Genomic DNA, 17,237 nt, shown 5'->3' with positions numbered 1-17,237 from the left:
ATCGACACTAATATTAACTGGGATAGAATTAATGTGAAAGGCAGACAGGGAGAAGAATTCTTAAAAAGCATTCTGGAGAATGTTTTTAGCCAGTACGTTGCAAGCCCAACAAGAAAAGAGGTGGTTCTGAACTTAGTTTTAGGGAATGAAGCTGGGTTGGTACAAGAGAGCACAGTGGTGGAAGTGATGATAATTCACTTAGATTTAGGGTGGTTATGGAAAAGGATAAAGATAGACCAGGAATAAAAGATCTCAATTGGGGAAAAGCAAATTTTACTAAGCTATGATTTAGCTAAGTGGACTGAAAACAGCTACTTTAAGGTATATCAGTGCCAGATCAGTGGGAGGCATTTAAGGAAGTCATGGGGGGGAATGTTATGCTCTCTCCCGCAGTGAGTTTGGAGGTGGGAAGAGCATAAAATCAGGTGGGATGGTGGTGGGGAGGGCCTGCACCAAATTTAAGTCTGGGTGAGGAAGGCCTGCAAACAGTCTTCTTGCCCCGCTGCCAATTGAGGCCCTTAACTTGGCAATTAATGTCTATTTAAGGGCCTCGTCCCACTGCTGCTGCAATTAACCATGCAGTGGACCGCCCTGTCACCACACGGAAAGCACGGCACGAGAAAGCGTGTAGGCTGCTTTCCGGCTCCGAGGGGGGTTGTGGGGGGTGGTGGTGGGGAACGTTGTCCCTCGTTAAAAGACAGTGCCTGAATGAGGGACCCAACATCGGTAAGTGTGGGACCCCTCTGAGAGCCACCCCTCTGCGCTTGCTTCCTACACCCCCTCCCCTGTGACCCCCCCCCCCCCCGCCATCCCTTGAGACCCTTTCTGCCCTGATCTACCTGTGGCCTTGGTCCATTGCTGGTGGGTAGGTGCTCCACCGGCAGTAGCCACTGCCTCCGCCAGCCTCTGATTTAGCCAGCAGCTCTCCAAGGGCAAGACTTTGGTCACCGGGGTCCTTGATCTCCCTTGGAAGGCCTGCCGCTGTCCACTTAAGTGCCTCTTGGCACTAGATTCGGCAGACCTCGCACAGAAAAGGTAACGCGGGGTTCTGGACATCGCTTTTTCCAGACAACAAGACCGCCATCTCCAAGATAAAATCCCGGCCATGGTGAGGGTTCAGAGCAAGTATGTTGCCTTAAGGAAAAGGGGAGGGACTAACCACTCCAGAGCCCCCTATATGTCAAGGGCTTAAAGGAGAGGACAAGAAGAAAAGGGAAGCTTATGATAGATACCAAGCGTTCAATACTGCAGAAAACCTAGAGGAGTATAAAAAGTGTAGAGGTGAAATGAAAAAGGAAAATAGGAAAGCAGAGAGAGGGCGTGAAAAAACATTGGCTAGTAAAATGAAGGAAAACACTAAGATTTTTTTAGAAATACATCAAGAGCAAAAGGATACCTAAAGATAGGAGTAGGGGCCTGTTAGGAACCATAAAGGTAACCTGTATGTGGAGGCAGAGGACATTGGTAGGGTTGTTAATGACTACTTTGCATCTGTTTTCACTAAAGAAAGGGACAATACAGACATTGCAATCGGGGAGGCGGAGTGTGTAATATTAGATGAAATTAACATAGTAAGAGAAGTATTAATGGGTTTGACCGTTTTGAAAGTGGATAAATCCCCAGGATGGGATGAAATGTGTCCGAGGCTGTTAAAGGAAGCAAGAGAAGAAATAGCAGAGGCTCTGACCATTATTTTCCAATCCTCTCTGGCTTATACATATGGTGCTGGAGGAGTGTAGGACAGCTAATGTTTTAAAAAGTGCGAAAGGGATATACCAAGTAATTATAGGCCAGTCAGCCTAACCTCGGTGGTGGGAAAATTATTGGATAAAATTCCGAGGGACAAGATAAATCTTCATTTACCATGACCCGGCTTAATCAAGGACAGTCAGTATGGATTTGTTAAGGGAAGGTTGTGTCTGACTAACATTGAATTTATTTTTTTTTGAAGAGGTAACAAGGAGGGTCGATGAACATAGTGCATTTGATGTAGTCTGTGTGGATTTTAGTAAGGTTTTTGATAAGGTTCCACAAGGCAGACTGATCACAAAAGTAAAAGCACATAGGATCTAAGGTAACGTGGCAAGTTGAATCCAAAATTAGCTGAGGAAGGAAGCAAAATTTCGATGCACATTTTTGTGATTGGAAAACTTTTTCCAGTGGGGTTCCACAGGACTCAGTACTAGGACTCTTGCTTTTTGGGGTATATATCAATGTTTTGGAGTTGAATATAGGGGGTATGATTCAGAAGTTTGCAGATGATACAAAAATTGACTGTGTGGTTGATAATGATGAAAAAAGCTGTAGACTGCAGGAAGATATCAATGGACTGGTCAGGTGTGTGGAATAGTGACAAATGGAGTTCAGTCCGGAGAAGTGAGAGGTATTGCATTTGGGGAAGGCTAACAAGACAGCGGAATACACAATATATGGAACCTTGGAGTGCATGCACACAGATTCCTGAATGTTGCTGGACAAGTAGATAAGGTGGTCCAGAAAGCATATGGGATACTTGCTTTTATTAGCTGAGGCACACTTTGTAAGAGCTGGGAGGTTATGTAGGAACTGTAGAAAATACTGGTTGGGCCACAGCTCTGGAGTGCTGCGTGTGGTTCTAGTCACTGCACTATAGGAAAGATTTGATTACTCTAGAGAGGGTACAGAGGAGATTTACGGGGCTGTTGCCTGGACTGGAGAATTTTAGTTATGAGGAAAGATTGGATAGACCAGAGTTGTTTTCTTTGGAACAGAGGAGGCTGAGGGGAGAACTAATTGGTGTATAAAATTATGAGGGTCCTTGATAGAGTGGATAGGAAGGCCCTATTCCCCTGGTTGAGGGGTCCATAGCCAGGGGGGCACAGAATTAGGTAAGAGGTAGGAGACTTGGAGAGGACTCGAGAGGAAATTTTTCACCAAAAGGGTGGTGAGGATCTGGAACAAACTGGCTGAAAGGGTGGTAGAGGCAGAAACCCTCATAACATTTAAAAAGTATTTGGATATGCACTTGAAGTGCTGTAACCTACAAGGCTACAGACCAAGAGCTGTAAAGTGGGATTAGACTGGATGGTTACTTGTCGACTGTCATGGATATGATGGGCTGAATGGCCCCGTTCCGAATGTATAGTTGCTACATTTGCTGATGACACAAAGATACGTAGGAAAGTAAGTTGTGAAGAGGACATAAGGAGCCTGCAAAGGGATATAGACAGGTTAAGTGAGTGGACAAAAATTTGGCAAATGGAGTATAATGAGGGAAAATGTGAAGTTATCCACTTTGGCAGGAATAATAGTGAAGCAGCATATTATTTAAATGGAAAGAGATTGCAGAACTCTGAGGTACAGAGGGATCTGGGTGTCCTGGTTGTATGCAGATGCAAGAAGTGATTAGGAAGGCAAATGGAATGTTGTTTATTGCAAGGAGAATAGAATATAAAAGTAGGGATGTTTTGCTAAAGTTGTGTAGGGTATTGGTGAGACATATCTGGAATACTGTGTACGGTTTTGGTCTCCTGATTTGAGAAAGGATATAAATTTGTTAAAGGCAGTGCAGAGAAGGTTCACTCGACTGATACCTGGGTTATCTTAGGACAGGTTGGGTCTGTATCCATTGGTGTTCAGAAGAATGAGAGGTGATCTCATTGAAACATATAACATCCTGAGAGACTTGACAGGGTGGATGCTGAAAGGATGTTTCCCCTTTTGGGAGAGACTAGAACTAGGGGACACAGTTTAAAAATAAGGGGTCACCCATTTAAATCTGAAATGAGGAGAAGTTTTTTCTCTGAGGGTTGTGAGTCTTTGGAATTTTCTTGCCCAGAGAGCGGTGGAGGCAGGGTCATTAAATACTTTTAAGGCAGAGGTAGATAAATTCTTGACTAACAAGGGAGTCAAAGGGTATCGGGGGTAGGCAGGAAAGTGGAGTTGAGGCCACAATCAGATCAGCCATGATCTTATTAAATGGCGGAGCAGGCGCAATCGGCCAAATTACCTACTCCTGCTCCTAATTTGTATGTTCGTATGTATGTACTGTAAATTTCTAATATTTCTAACCTTCTCTGTTACTTGATCAAAAAATTCAATTAGATTAGTCAAACTCGATCTGCCTTTTACAAATCTATGCTGGCTCTCCTGAATTAACTAGAACCTCTTCAAGTGTGTGTTGTTTTCATCCTGATAATTGTTTCGAAAACCTTACCCACAACTGATGCTAAGTTAAATGACCTGTAGCTACTAGGAATATCTTTACACCCTTTTTGAACAAAGGTGTCACATTTGCCATTTTCCAATCCTCTGGCACCTCCAGTATTTCGGGAAGTTTGAAAGATTATGGAAAACTCTTTATATCTCCACTCCCAGTTCCCTTAACAACCTGGAATGCAAGCCATCCAGATCATGTGACTTATCCAGTCTAAACACAGCCAGCCTTTCCAGTAGTACATCCTGCCGATCAAAAATCACCCATCTCCGCCTCTACCGTCATTTAGTCAGTATCCTCTTCCTTGTTAAACACCGATACAAAGTACTCATTAATTATTGTACCTGTGCCTCTAAGCAGATATCGCCGCTTTTGTCCCTAATGTGTCCCACAACGCCTCTTACTACCCGCTTACTATTTGCATGCCAATAGAAGATTTACCCTGGCTAGATGCCCCCTCATCCCATTGAAGTTAGTTCTGTTCCAATTTAGAAGGTCTACTTTAGGTTGTTCCTTGCTCTTCTCCATTACTAAGCTAAACCTTATGATAAAATGATCATTCTTACCCAAGTGTTCTCCCACAGGCATTTGCCCCAGCTCTAGATCCAGCATTGGTTCTTTCCTAGTTGGACCAAGAACATGCTGGTCAAGGAAGTTCTCCTGGACACATTTCAGAAATTCCTCCCCCTCCTTTCTCTTTGCTTGAACATTATAGAATCATAGAATGATTACAGCAAAGAAGGTGGCCATTTGGCCTTTCTTATCTGTGCGAGCTCTCTGTAAGAGCAGCTCCACTAGTACCATGCCCCACCTTTTCCCCATTGCCCTGCAAATGTTTTCTCTTCAGATAATTATCCAATTCCCTTTTGAAAGCCACAACTGAATTGGCCACCACCCCACTCTCAAGCAGTGCATTCCACTGCGTAAAGTTTTTCCTCAAGTTGCCCCAGGTCATTTTGCCAATCACCTTAAATCTGTGTCCTCTAGCTTTCGACCCTTCCACCAATGGGAACAGTTTCTCCCTATCTGTCCGATCCCTTGTGATTTTCAACACCTCTTTGAAATCTCCTCTCAACCTTCTCTCTAAGAAGAACAGCCCCAGCTTCTCCAATCTGACCCCGTAACTGAAGTCTGTCATTGCCAGGACCAATCTTATATGTCTTTTCTGCATTCTCTCCAATGCATTCACATCCTCCCTAAATTGTGGTGCCCAGAATTGGATACAATGCTCCAGTTGAGGCCAAACCAGTGTTTTGTAAAGGTTCACCTTAACTTCCTTGCTTTTTTACTCTGTCTCTCTTTATAAAACCCAGGATCCTAAATACCTTGTTAACCAGTTGCTCAAATTGCCCTGCCATCTTCAGCAATTTGTGCACATATACACCTAGGTCCCTCTGTTCTTGCACCCCCTTTAGAATTGTATCTTTTATTTTATATTGCCTCAAGTCATTCTTCCAACCAAAATGTATCACTTCACACTTCTCTGCATTAAATTTAATCTTCCATTCCACTAGCCTATGTCCTCTTGAAGTCTATCACTACCCTCCTCACATTTCACAAATCTTCCAAGTTTCAAGTTTTGTGTCATCTGCTCACAGTAGTTTGAGTTTTTGTGTCTATCCCAAGCAATATTTGTGTAATTAAAGTCCCTCAATATACCACTCTATAGTTCTTGCACATCTCTGATTTCCCTGCAGAGTTGGTCCTCGATCTCTATCTCACTATTTGGAGGCCTATAGAATAATCCCAGTCGCGTGACCGTACCCTTTTTGCTTCTCCACTCTAAGTAAGTGGATTCTGTCATTGCCCCTCAAGGACATCCCCTCTTTCCAACATGACAATGTCTTACCTAATCAGTACTGCAACCCCACCTCCCTTTTCTCATTCCCTATCTTTTCTGAACACTTTGTATCCGTGAATACTAAGTGCCCAGTTCTCACCATTTTTAAGCCACTTTTCTGTTATTGCCACAACATTATATTCCCACATGGTTATTTGCACTTGTAGGTCACCAACCTTATTCACCACACTTTGTACATTTACATACATGCATTGTAAACCAGTCTTCATATACCTCATAGTCCGTGAAAGTTATTGGTTCTTTGCTGAAATATGGTTCCATGGTTTTTGGTCACTTCTAGTATTTTCCTGAAATTACCATTCTTCAATGCGTGCACCCGGACAGCAAGAGTCAGCAAGTTATTCAATTGTAGGGATTCTAATTTGATGTCCACACTTGCACATTTCCCTCAGTCAGAAGGAGATAGAAGGCAAATATCTGGCAAGTGCAGAAGCAATTAGATAGTCATGGTAGAGAATTTCAACTACCCTAATATTAATTAGTATGTAAAATGTATAGATGACAAAGAAATCTTAACTTGCCTTCAGAGACCTTTTTTGCCAGCAGATAGCAAGGCCAATGAGAAATGTGGCAGTTCTGGGCTTAGTTGCAGGGAATGAAGCTGGGCAGGTGAAAAAGGGTATCAGTGGGAGAGCATTTTGGTGGTAGTGATCATAATTCAATTAGAAAAGGACAAAGATAGACAAGCAAAAAACATTCTCAATTGGGGAAAGACCACTTTTCCTAAGCTAAGATGTGATATGGCAAAGGTGGACTGGAAACAGCTACTTGAAGATAAATCTGTGACAGAGGGCATTCAAAGAGGAGATAGTAAGGTTTCAGAACAAATATGTTCCCATAAAGAAAAGCATGGGATTCCCAGATTTAAAACTCCCTGGATGTCAAGGAGAATATAGGGTAGGTAGGATAAGGCAAAAAAGGGAAGCTTATGTCAGATACTGAGAAGTCAATACTGCAGAAAGCCTGGAGGAGTATAGGAACTGCAGGGGTGAAATTAAAAAGGAAATTAGTAAAACAAAGAGAGGGCATGACAAACATTGGCATGTAAAATCAAAGCAGACCCGAAGACATTTTATAAATACATAAAGAGCAAGAGGATTATTAAGAAGAGTAGAGACAATTAAAGACCAAAAAGCTAACTTGTGTATGGAGGTCGAAGATGTGGGCATGGTTCTTGATGAGTTCTTTGTTTCTGTCTTCACAAAAGAGAGGGATGGTGCAGACATCATAGTTGAGGAGGTGTGTGCAAGATTCAGGTGTTGAACGTAGCGAGAGGAAATATTAAGTGGTTTAGCATCTTTGAAAGTAGATAAATCGCAGGCCCGGTGAAATGTATCCTAAGCTGCTAAGAGAAGCAAGGCAGGAAATAGCAGAAACTCTGACCATCATTTTCCAATCCTCTCTGGCTGCAGGCATGGTGTCGGCAGACAGGTGGACAGCTAACATTGTACCATTATTTAAAAAGGGCGAAAGCAATAGGCTAAGTAATTACTGGCCAGTCTAATCTTGGTGGTAGGAAAAATTTCTCAAGGATAGTATTAATCGTCATTTAGAGAGGCATGGATTAATCAAGGCCAGTCAGCTTGGATTTGTTAAGGAAAGGTCGTGTCTGACTTTTTTTAAGGAGGTATTAAAGAGGGTAAACGAGGGTGGTGTGTTTGATATAGTCTATGTGGATGGCTTTTGACAAGGTCCTACATGGCAGACTGGTCAGAAAAGTAAAAGCCCATGGGATTCAAGAGAAAGTCCATGTTGGATCCAAAATTGGCTCAGTGGCAGGAAGCAAAGGATAATGGTCAACAGGTGTTTTAGTGACTCAGGCTGTTTCAAATGGGGTTCCGCAGGACTCGGTACTGGGACCCTTGCTTTTCGTGGTTTATCAATGATTTAAACTTAATTGTGGGGGGCATGATTAAGAGATTTGCAGGTGATCGGAAAATTGGCTGTGTCGTTTATGGTGAGGTAGAAAACTGCAGGAGGTATCAATGGGACTGATGAAGTGGGAAGAAAAATGACAAATGGAATTCAATCTGGAGAAGTGTGAGGTAATGCATTTAGGGAGGACAAACAAGGCAAGGGAATACATAATAAATGGTAGGATATTGAGAATGTAGAGGAACAGAGGGATCTTGGAGTGCATGAAGGTAGAAGGACAGGTAGTTAAGGGGCCAAAGGATACTTTCCTTTGTTAGCGGAGGCATAGAATAGAAGAGATGGAATGTTATGCATGAACTGTCTAAAACATTAGTTAGGTCTCAGAGTATTGTGCACAGTTCTAGTTACCACATTACAGGAAGGATATAATTTCACTGGAATGGGTGCAGAGGAGATTTACAAGGATGTTGCCAGGGCTGGAGAATTTTAGCTATTGGGAAAAATTGGATAGGCTGGGGTTGTTTTCTTTGGAACAGAGGAGGCTGAAGGAATATTTACTTGAGGTATATAAAAATTATGAGGGGCTCAGATAGTGGATAGCAAGGACCTATTTTCCCTTAGAGAGGTCAATAACCAGGCATTGATTAAAACAATTGATAGAAGGATTAGAGGGAAGTTGAGACATTCACCAAAAGGGTGGTAGAGGTCGAAAACCTCATCACATTTAAAAAATATTTGGATATGCCCTTGAAATGCTGTAGCCTACAAGGCTGTGAATAAGAGCTGGAAAGTGGGATTAGGCTGAATAGAATATTTTCAGCTGGCTTCCTTCTGTGCTGTAAATTTCTATGATTCCAACAGAGATCATAGGATGGCAGTCAGGGATGAAACTCTGGTTAAATTTTCCTCAATAGTCTAGTGTTGCTGAGGCCAGTTGTAGCAGCCTTTGACTGTTTTTCTGTCATGATTCACATTATATGATTACCAATATGTAAAGCTGTTATTTTATTAAAAAAAAGTAACTTGTCTTAAAATAATTTCTGCAGGAAATCGACCTTACATTTTCTTAACATCTCGTGTCCATCCTGGAGAAAGTAATTCCAGTTGGGTGATGAAGGGAACTTTGGAATTTTTAATGAGCAACAGCTTGGCAGCTCAAAATTTACGGGACTCTTACATTTTCAAAATTGTCCCCATGCTGAACCCGGACGGAGTGATTAATGGAAGGTGGGGCAATCTTTTCTACATTAAAACTGTACAAACATTATATAAGATAGTTTAACAAATGCAAATAGGCATAAGAATTGATAGTTACAGCAATTCAATTTTTAGTTATTAATAATTTCGGAAGATCTTCTAGAATAAAGAGTGAATCTAGGAGACAGAGTACCTCCATTTCAATTACTGCCATTTACTGAAACCTTCACTGCTCTATGTCACATATAAATGCTCGCTCATTTTAATTTAAAAAAATTTAAATTGGTGGATAAATATGGGTTATTCGCTTTGCTGAAATAAGTTGCCAGTATGCACTTCCTCCTCTACGAAATTGTTAAACGCACTCTTTGTTAGTGCATTTGTTTGTGCTACTTTTCTGGCTGCCTCCCATTTTACAGGTCTGCAATTGTACAAATGTACATATACATATACGAACAGTGATGGACAGGAAAAGATTCTGGGGCATCTAGGCCATCCTATACGATTGTCATGCCTTATGTATCACAATATATACACACTGCACCCCACCCAAAACCATTTGATCTCCTGGGAGAACTGAAAAGCCAGATTAGAAATCCAGGTCAATTTAGAGGGAACAAAATCTGGGAAATTCCTGCCTGGGCCCCTTGGGGACCAAAACTAATGCCGGAGATCATGCTGGTTTTCATAATTTTACACAGTACCTGCCTTTTGTAAGAAGTGATTTCCATCCCTATATGAAACATTCACTTGAAGGAATTCAGCATTCTTCACAAGAGCCAGCCATGAGCAAAGATACTTCACTACAACCTTTATAAGGCTAAGGCCAAAGAGGTTACCGATTCTCTGGGTATAGAACAACCTCCTGACATCTAACCTGCATCTGGCCTTTTACAACTTAAAATTATCCCTAACCTATTTAATTGGAGCAAACTGTAACTCGAACACAATCGGCTGTATTTATCATCTTATAAACCTGAAGTACAAGACTACACTTCTGTAATGTGTAGAGTCCCAACTCTTTTAGCCTGTCATGATAACTAAAATGCATTGAACGAGGTATTAGTTGAGTGGCTGTTCTCTGCACCGTTTCCAAAGCCTTAATATCGCCCATCAAGTGAGGAGACCAAAATTGGACACAGTATTCAGAGGCCAAACCAAGGTCTTGTACAAGGGCAAAAATATATATTTAAACACACACAGTTAGCGGTCAGAGACAAAGCAGAGTATAAATTCAGATTCATAAGTGGAAGAAAAAGGAAATGAAAGACCATTTCAAGCACCAAAGAGGATTTTCAAATATGTATACAGTAAGCAAAGTGAGAAAGTATTGGCCCAGTTAAATACTGGAATCTGAGAAGAAAGAAGTAGGAAAGCTATTAAGTGGTTTAAATCTGCCTCTACCTAGGAGATAGGGTTACCAACCCTGGTTGGGCATATTCCGGGGTGTTTGATCCGTGAAACCTGACCTCATGATGTGATGCCTGATGATGTGACTCCTGATCATGTGACATTCAATCACCTGACACTTGCCCTCTATTTGCAGATGGTGTTGCATTTGCTTTCGCCTTATAAAGATCGGATTCCCTGTAATTAAGTGTCTTTGCTCATGGTTTTACGTCAACATCTGTTATGCGAGAAGTTTTAAGAACCACAGGCAAGCAAAAAAAGTACACAGGTGCAAACTGTGAACTCTAATTTCCTCCTAGGTTGCCAGCTTTAGTACCCAAAGGATTTATCTTCCATTCTGGAGATTCCCGGCCAATGTTGACACCCCTATCTGATTGACAGCATTAAGTGGTGTCTAGGAACTGTGTAAATAAATAATTTAGCTTAAGTGTGCTTTGTTAATCTTGTTTTAGCAAAGTTTATTGATTTCGAAATAAAAATTGATTTTCTCTCAATTTGTTGGCCTCTAAATATTTCCCTGACTTTTTTTTAAAACTGATAACTCATAAAAAGCTTTTAAAGCCAGCAATAAAATGTGATTTTAAAAAGTCCTTAATTAAAGGATAGAAACACTGATGAGCAAATTTCAGATACAGGTACTTAATGTGTTTGTACTATATGTGAGAATGTTGATAAGAATATATTATATGAAGTTTGCAGATTGTAATTTTCATTTGTATGTGTTATATGCAGTAATTTTCATGGCCTTACAAAACACATTTTCTGCCCTACCACAAACAGCGCCACAATTGATAAACTGGTGTTGAACAATTCACCAATAGGATGGAATGTATATTTTCCAGAATATAGACCATGCCTTAAAGAGACTTTCTATCTGCAAAGGTCATTCAGTGTAGACTAAAACAGAATTGCTGAGCATAAAACTCTTAAATTGAGAGAGGTGATGTCATTACATACATCTATCCACAAGGCTGAACATAACATAAGTAATAAAAGCAGGAGCAGACCATAAGGTATGTCAAGCTTGCTCTGCTATGCAATATGATCGTGGCTGATCTTGGGTTTCAACTCCATTTTCCTGCCCACTCCCCATATCCTTTGATTCCCTGAGAGACGAAAAATTTGTCTATCTCAGCCTTAAATATATTCAATGATGGAGCATCCACAACCCTATCGGGTAGACAATTCCAAAGATTCATAACCATTTGAGTGAATACATTTCTCCTTACCTCAGTCCTAAATGATCAACCTCTTATCCTGAGACTGTGCCCCCTTGCTCTAGATTCCCCAGCCAGAGGAAACAATGTCTCAGTATCTACCCTGCCAAGCCATAATCTTGAATGCTTCAATGAAATCTATCTCATTCTTCTAAACTCCAGAGAATATAGACCCAATTTACTCAGCCCCTCATCATGAGACAACCCTCTCATCCCAGGGACCAATATAGTGAACCTTCACTCTACGACCTCCAATGCAAGTATATCCTTCCTTCAATATGGAGACCAAAATTGCATACAGTGGGCTGAATTTTGTTGAGCTCCCAACGTCGAGCTCCGTGAGTGGGGGGTGGTGCCGAAAGATTACGGCAGCAGCGGACTGTCACGGAGCCCACGCCGGGATTGCTGGGCCCGGTCTTCCCGCTCGGCGATGGGACCCAACTTTAAATATTGAAATAAATGGCATAAATAAATTAACATACCATTTCCCATGATCTTAGCAGCAGTCCGCAATCTTTCGTGCGACAGCCGGCACTTACGCGCCTTCGCTTTCCCATCCGCCGAAAGCTGGCACCACCAAGGTGGGGAAGGGGAACTTAGCATTTTTAGTGTAGTGGGGGGGTGGGATGCGGGATGGAAGTCAGCTCTGCATTTCCATTGTAGGGGAGGGGGAGAAGGGGTGACGTCTGCACTTTGTGCAGTTTTGGGGTAGAGGTCAGCTATTCAATTTAAGTGTTTTGGTGGGGGGAATGGGGCTACCATTTATTTTCTGTGTATTGGGGTGTGGGGGGAAAACGGGCCACACATTTATATACAGCAGTGGGGGGGTGGGTGGTGGTTCCGGGGTTGAACCTTGTATGCTCTGTGCAGGACTAGCAGCCCTTGAAAAATGGCGGCAGCGCCACCTGCGCAGAGGCAGCTGAAGCTGTTGACGGAATTGCAGAGCCTGCCCCCGCCACATGATTGGGGGGGTGGGGTGGGGGTCTAGACCGCCCTGCATGTGGAAATGAGCCGGATGGCGCATGACCCGTGCATGCGGGCTGCCATTTTTTTTGCCTGCCGCCACTCCCAGTGGTGGGAGAATAAAATTCAGCCCAGTATTCCAGGTGTGGTCTCCCCAAAACCCCATACAATTGTAGCAAGACTTGTTTATTCCTGTGCTCCAATACCCTTGCAACAAAGGCCAGCATGCAATTTTCTTTCCTAATTGCTTGCTGTACCTGCATGCTAACTTTTTGTGTTCCATGTATGACTGCACCCAAGTCTCGCTGAACATCAAAATTTACAAGTTCCAGGCCTTTGAAAAAAATTCTGTTTTTCTATTCTTACTGCCAAAGTGAATAACCTCACACTTCCCTACATTATACTCCATCTGCCACCTTGTTACCCACTCACTTAACCTGTCTATATCTCTTTGCAGTCTCTTTGTGTCCTCCTCATAGCTTGGATTCCCACCTACCTTTCTATCATCAGTAATCTTAGATACATTACTCTCTGTCCCATCATCTAAGTCATTAATATCGATTGTAAATAGCTGAGACCCCAGAACTGATCCTTGCAGCTCTCCTCTAGTCACAGCTTGCCAACTTTGAAAATGCTCCATTTATCCCTACTCTCTGCTTCCTGTCCATTAACCAATCCTCTATCCATGCTAATGTATCACCCCCAACTCCATGAGCCCTTATCTTGTGTATTAACCTTTTGTGTGACACCTTATTAAATGCCTTTTGGAAATCCAAGTATACTACATATACTGGCTCCCCTTTATCTACCCTCCAAGTTACATTCTCAAAAAAACTCAAATACATTTGTCAAACAGGATTTCCCTTCAGTAAAACTATGTTGACTTGTTCTAATCATACTTTGCTTTTCTAAGTACATTGTTAATACTTCCTTAATAATAGATTCCAGCACTTTCCTGACAACTGATGTCATGCTAAATGTAGCTAATTTCCAATCTGCTGAGACTGGTCCAGAATCTAGGGAATTTTGGAAAATCATAGCCAGCGCATCCACTATCTCTGCAGCTATTTCTTTTAGGACCCGAGGATATAGGTCATCAGGTCCTGGGGATTAATCAGATTCTAGTCCCTTGAGTTCCTCCAGTTCTTTTTCTCTGCTGATACTAACAATGTGACTTTAAATATCTAGTGATTTAGGTTTATTTAATTTAATGACTGTCCCAAGACTTTGTTCTTTTCTTTTTACTTCCATGCCCCTCTCTGGTCACTCTGTTCGGCTCTTGACGATTTAATTTGTGAAATTACCATCCTTACTGTTGTTCGGACTCAGCTGGAGGTACTGTTAAGGCGATTTGGTCATTTTATAAAGTTTCAGAGGACATTCAACAGCAGTTTCCTGTTGAACTCAATACAAAATTGGCCCATTCCACTGGGAATGAAACTTTCTCCAGAAATTCAAGTATATTTTGTACTCACCTTTTCCCCACATGATTGAAGATTTTCTGCCTTTCTTCAACAGACCTGGTTGGAATGTGCATAGGCGAGTCCTGGTGGGAGTGAGTTGAACTAAGCAGTGGGGGAGAAAATACACAGACATAAAGATGTACTTTAGGGGGAGGCGGTGGCGTAGTGATAGTGTCACTGGACTAGTAATCCCAGGCTAAAGTTCTCGGGACATGGGTTCAAATCCCACCATGGCAATGGTGAAATTTGAATTCAATTAATAAAACCTGGAATTAAAAGCTAGTCTAATGAAACCATTGTCGATTGTTATAAAAACCCATCTGGTTCACACATATCCTTACCTACACGTAATTCCAGACCCACAGCAATGTGGGGTAACTCTTAAATGCCCTTTGAAATGGCCAAGCAAGCTACTCAGTTCAAGGGCAATTAGGGATGGGCAATAAATGCTGAGTTTGCCAGTGATGCCCACATCCCGTGAAAGAATTTAAAAAAAACTTTTCTCCTGGGTTGCTAGTAGCAGTGCCTGGGACATTCATCTTCCATCCTGGGAGTTTCCTGGACAGTTAGGGAGGGTTAATAGCCCGATCAGAAACAGGGAAATTTGCTCAAGGCAGACAGTGTTTCCAAGAATGGCAGTTGAGAAGCTAGATAGTATACAAATAAAAATGGATGTGACAAAATTCTTCATCCAGGCAGCATGAGCTTGAGAGAAAATGGGGATTTATATTAACTCTTTTTGAAATTACTAAATTCCAAGTTACTGAGCAGCTTAGAAATCATCCAGATTTTTCAAGAAAACTACACAAATATCTGGTTACAAATGGGATTGAGGATCATAACAGCAACTTGCCTTTTGTTACGACCAGGTGAGAAAGAGGTCCGGGGTTCCCTTTCAGCTTGCACCTGGTCTTACTGTAACAGAGTTTGATTTTAAACACACCGTGTTTTTAACTCCCCCTTGGTGAATCCTTGTTCACCGCTTTCCAATTATAAGGCCAAGAAACCAGCATAAACAGACTTTCTTAGGTTTAAAGAAGAAAAATTGAATTTATTAAACTTAAACTCTAATTCGGTTAACGCCTACGGATATACGACATGTCCACACTAGCATGCACATGCGATACACACATGCAGATAGAAACAGAACAGAGCAGAAGAAAGAAAGTGGAAAAGTTTGAGGCAATATCTGAAGAGTTTTTGTTACGATTCTTCGAGCTCACTGTAGAGTCCTTGATTGTAGGTAGATCTTGCTTTTTGTTGTGGCCCAGTATTCTTCTTAAACCTTTTTCACTTTAGGAGACTTTTCTCTGTTGGGGTTCATATCTCTTCAGTGGATTCAGAGGCCTATGAGAGAGAGATGGGAGCAGACAGGAGAGATCTTCTCAATCCAGGAGCAAAGAGTCTTTCTGAGTTCAAACTGTTTGTACAATTCAGAAAAACCCAGGTTGCCAAGCAGGTTAGTCATGTGACTAACTGGTCTGACCGTGTCTTGGATTATATCACCTTAAGAGTCTCTGGAATGCTCCTGTTACACATAATACCTGGTGATCAAGGTCCATTGTGGGTTGCATGTGTAAGGGAATGGTCCTTCATCCTTCCAATCACCGTCTGCTAATATGCAAATGTCTTTTCCAGCCATGGGTGATCTGTTTAACATGTCTTTTCTTCACTCCAGTAACAGTTTAAAATCAATGTTCATTCTTGGCAAGTGCGGGCCTAGCATGACACTTTATATAGCACAATTAACATGAAATGTCTGAAAGTGCTTCGCAGAGGTTAGAGGGGAAAAATATGGATACTAAGCCAAAGAAGGAGCAATTAAGAAGGGTGATCAACAACTTGGTCAGAGAGGTGAATTTTAAGGAAAAGCTTAAAGGAGAAGTGGATGGTGCAGGAATTTAGCAAAGGGATTCCAGAGAGTAGAATCTAGACAGCTGAAGGCATGATGGCCAATAGTTGGGTTAAGAGGAAGGGGATAGGCATAGGAGATCAGAGTCACAGGAGTGGAGTTGAGGGATGAGGGCTGTACCTCTGGACAGGTTAGAGTGATGTGGAGGATTCATGGGACGGAAGGATTTGAACATTTAAGAATTTTAAAATAGTTTTAGTGGATTGATAGCCAATGTTGCTCAGTGAGGACAGGGGTGATGTACGAGCAAGACGAGATCTGTGGAACTGAGTTTCAGATAAGCTAGTTTATGGATCCTAGAGGATGGGAAGTCAACTGGGGTAGCATTAAAGTCATTGAATTTTGAGGTGACCATGAGATGTGCAAGAGTTTCATTTGCAGATAGGCATAAGAAGGCTTGATGGTGGGCGATGTTATAGGGGTGTAAGTAAGTAGTCTTTTTGACAGACAGGATATGGAACTGGAAGCTCAGCTCAAAGTCAGATATGATACTGAGGAATTTACAGTTCATCCAAGACTGGATATTGGACAAGCAATCGAAAAACAGTCAGTGGAAGATATTCAAGCAGTGAGTTGCAATAGAACCAAAGACCTTGGGAGAAAGAGGGAAAAGGGGTTTTTAGGGTGGACTTTTTTGAGGAAGAAAGTTGATAGCAGTCTTAAGAGAGGAAAGCAATGCCTGAGGAGAGCAAACCATTTGCAATACCACTTAGCATGAGGGCAAGAAAGGAAAGTTGAATGATCAGGAGTTAGAAATGAGCTTGAGGGTGAAGGAGTAAAGTCTCATGGCGGTTCAGGGTGACAGTGAGGATGGGAATCTAAAGGGTTTTGGCTTATTTGCAACGAGAAATGGGGGAAACACCTAATCAGGTAATGTCTGTCTAAGTGACTAAGAAATCCATGAACTACTTGCACTTGTTCTTGGAGGAGACAGCCAGGGGAGAGGAATTTGAGAAGGTGGTCAGCGTTAGAGCCTGCAGTTATTTTTGTCCTCCAACATGGTCTTAGTGCAGTGGGCAGTATAGGCAGCAGAGAGCATGGCCTGGCATAGCTTGATGTGGTCAAACCTGATCTGTTCTTGGATGACTAAGCCAGTTGTGTGCCAAGTACACTCAAGTTTGTAGCCTTAGACTTAGGGGAGTAA

At 42.0% G+C, this 17,237-nt stretch overlaps 1 protein-coding gene across 8 annotated transcripts in view; it reads left to right on the top strand.

Annotated features, from left to right (window-relative positions):
• Window positions 1-17,237, top strand: part of agtpbp1 (ATP/GTP binding carboxypeptidase 1) — a 426,905-nt gene that overhangs the window by 264,926 nt on the left and 144,742 nt on the right. For 7 of the 8 annotated variants that reach the window (XM_068030050.1, XM_068030049.1, XM_068030054.1 and 4 more), the window contains one exon: window positions 8,978-9,158. In XM_068030050.1, coding sequence (XP_067886151.1) covers window positions 8,978-9,158 — 181 coding nt within the window. Of the gene's footprint in view, window positions 1-8,977; window positions 9,159-10,674; window positions 10,928-17,237 lie in introns of those variants that run through there. The other variant, XM_068030055.1, reaches the window with a different exon arrangement.

The sequence above is a fragment of the Heterodontus francisci genome, chromosome 4 (genome assembly GCF_036365525.1).
Source record: "Heterodontus francisci isolate sHetFra1 chromosome 4, sHetFra1.hap1, whole genome shotgun sequence".
NCBI lineage: Eukaryota > Metazoa > Chordata > Chondrichthyes > Heterodontiformes > Heterodontidae > Heterodontus > Heterodontus francisci.
Note: the sequence above shows the minus strand (reverse complement) of the source record. Positions and strands in the feature narration are given on the sequence as shown.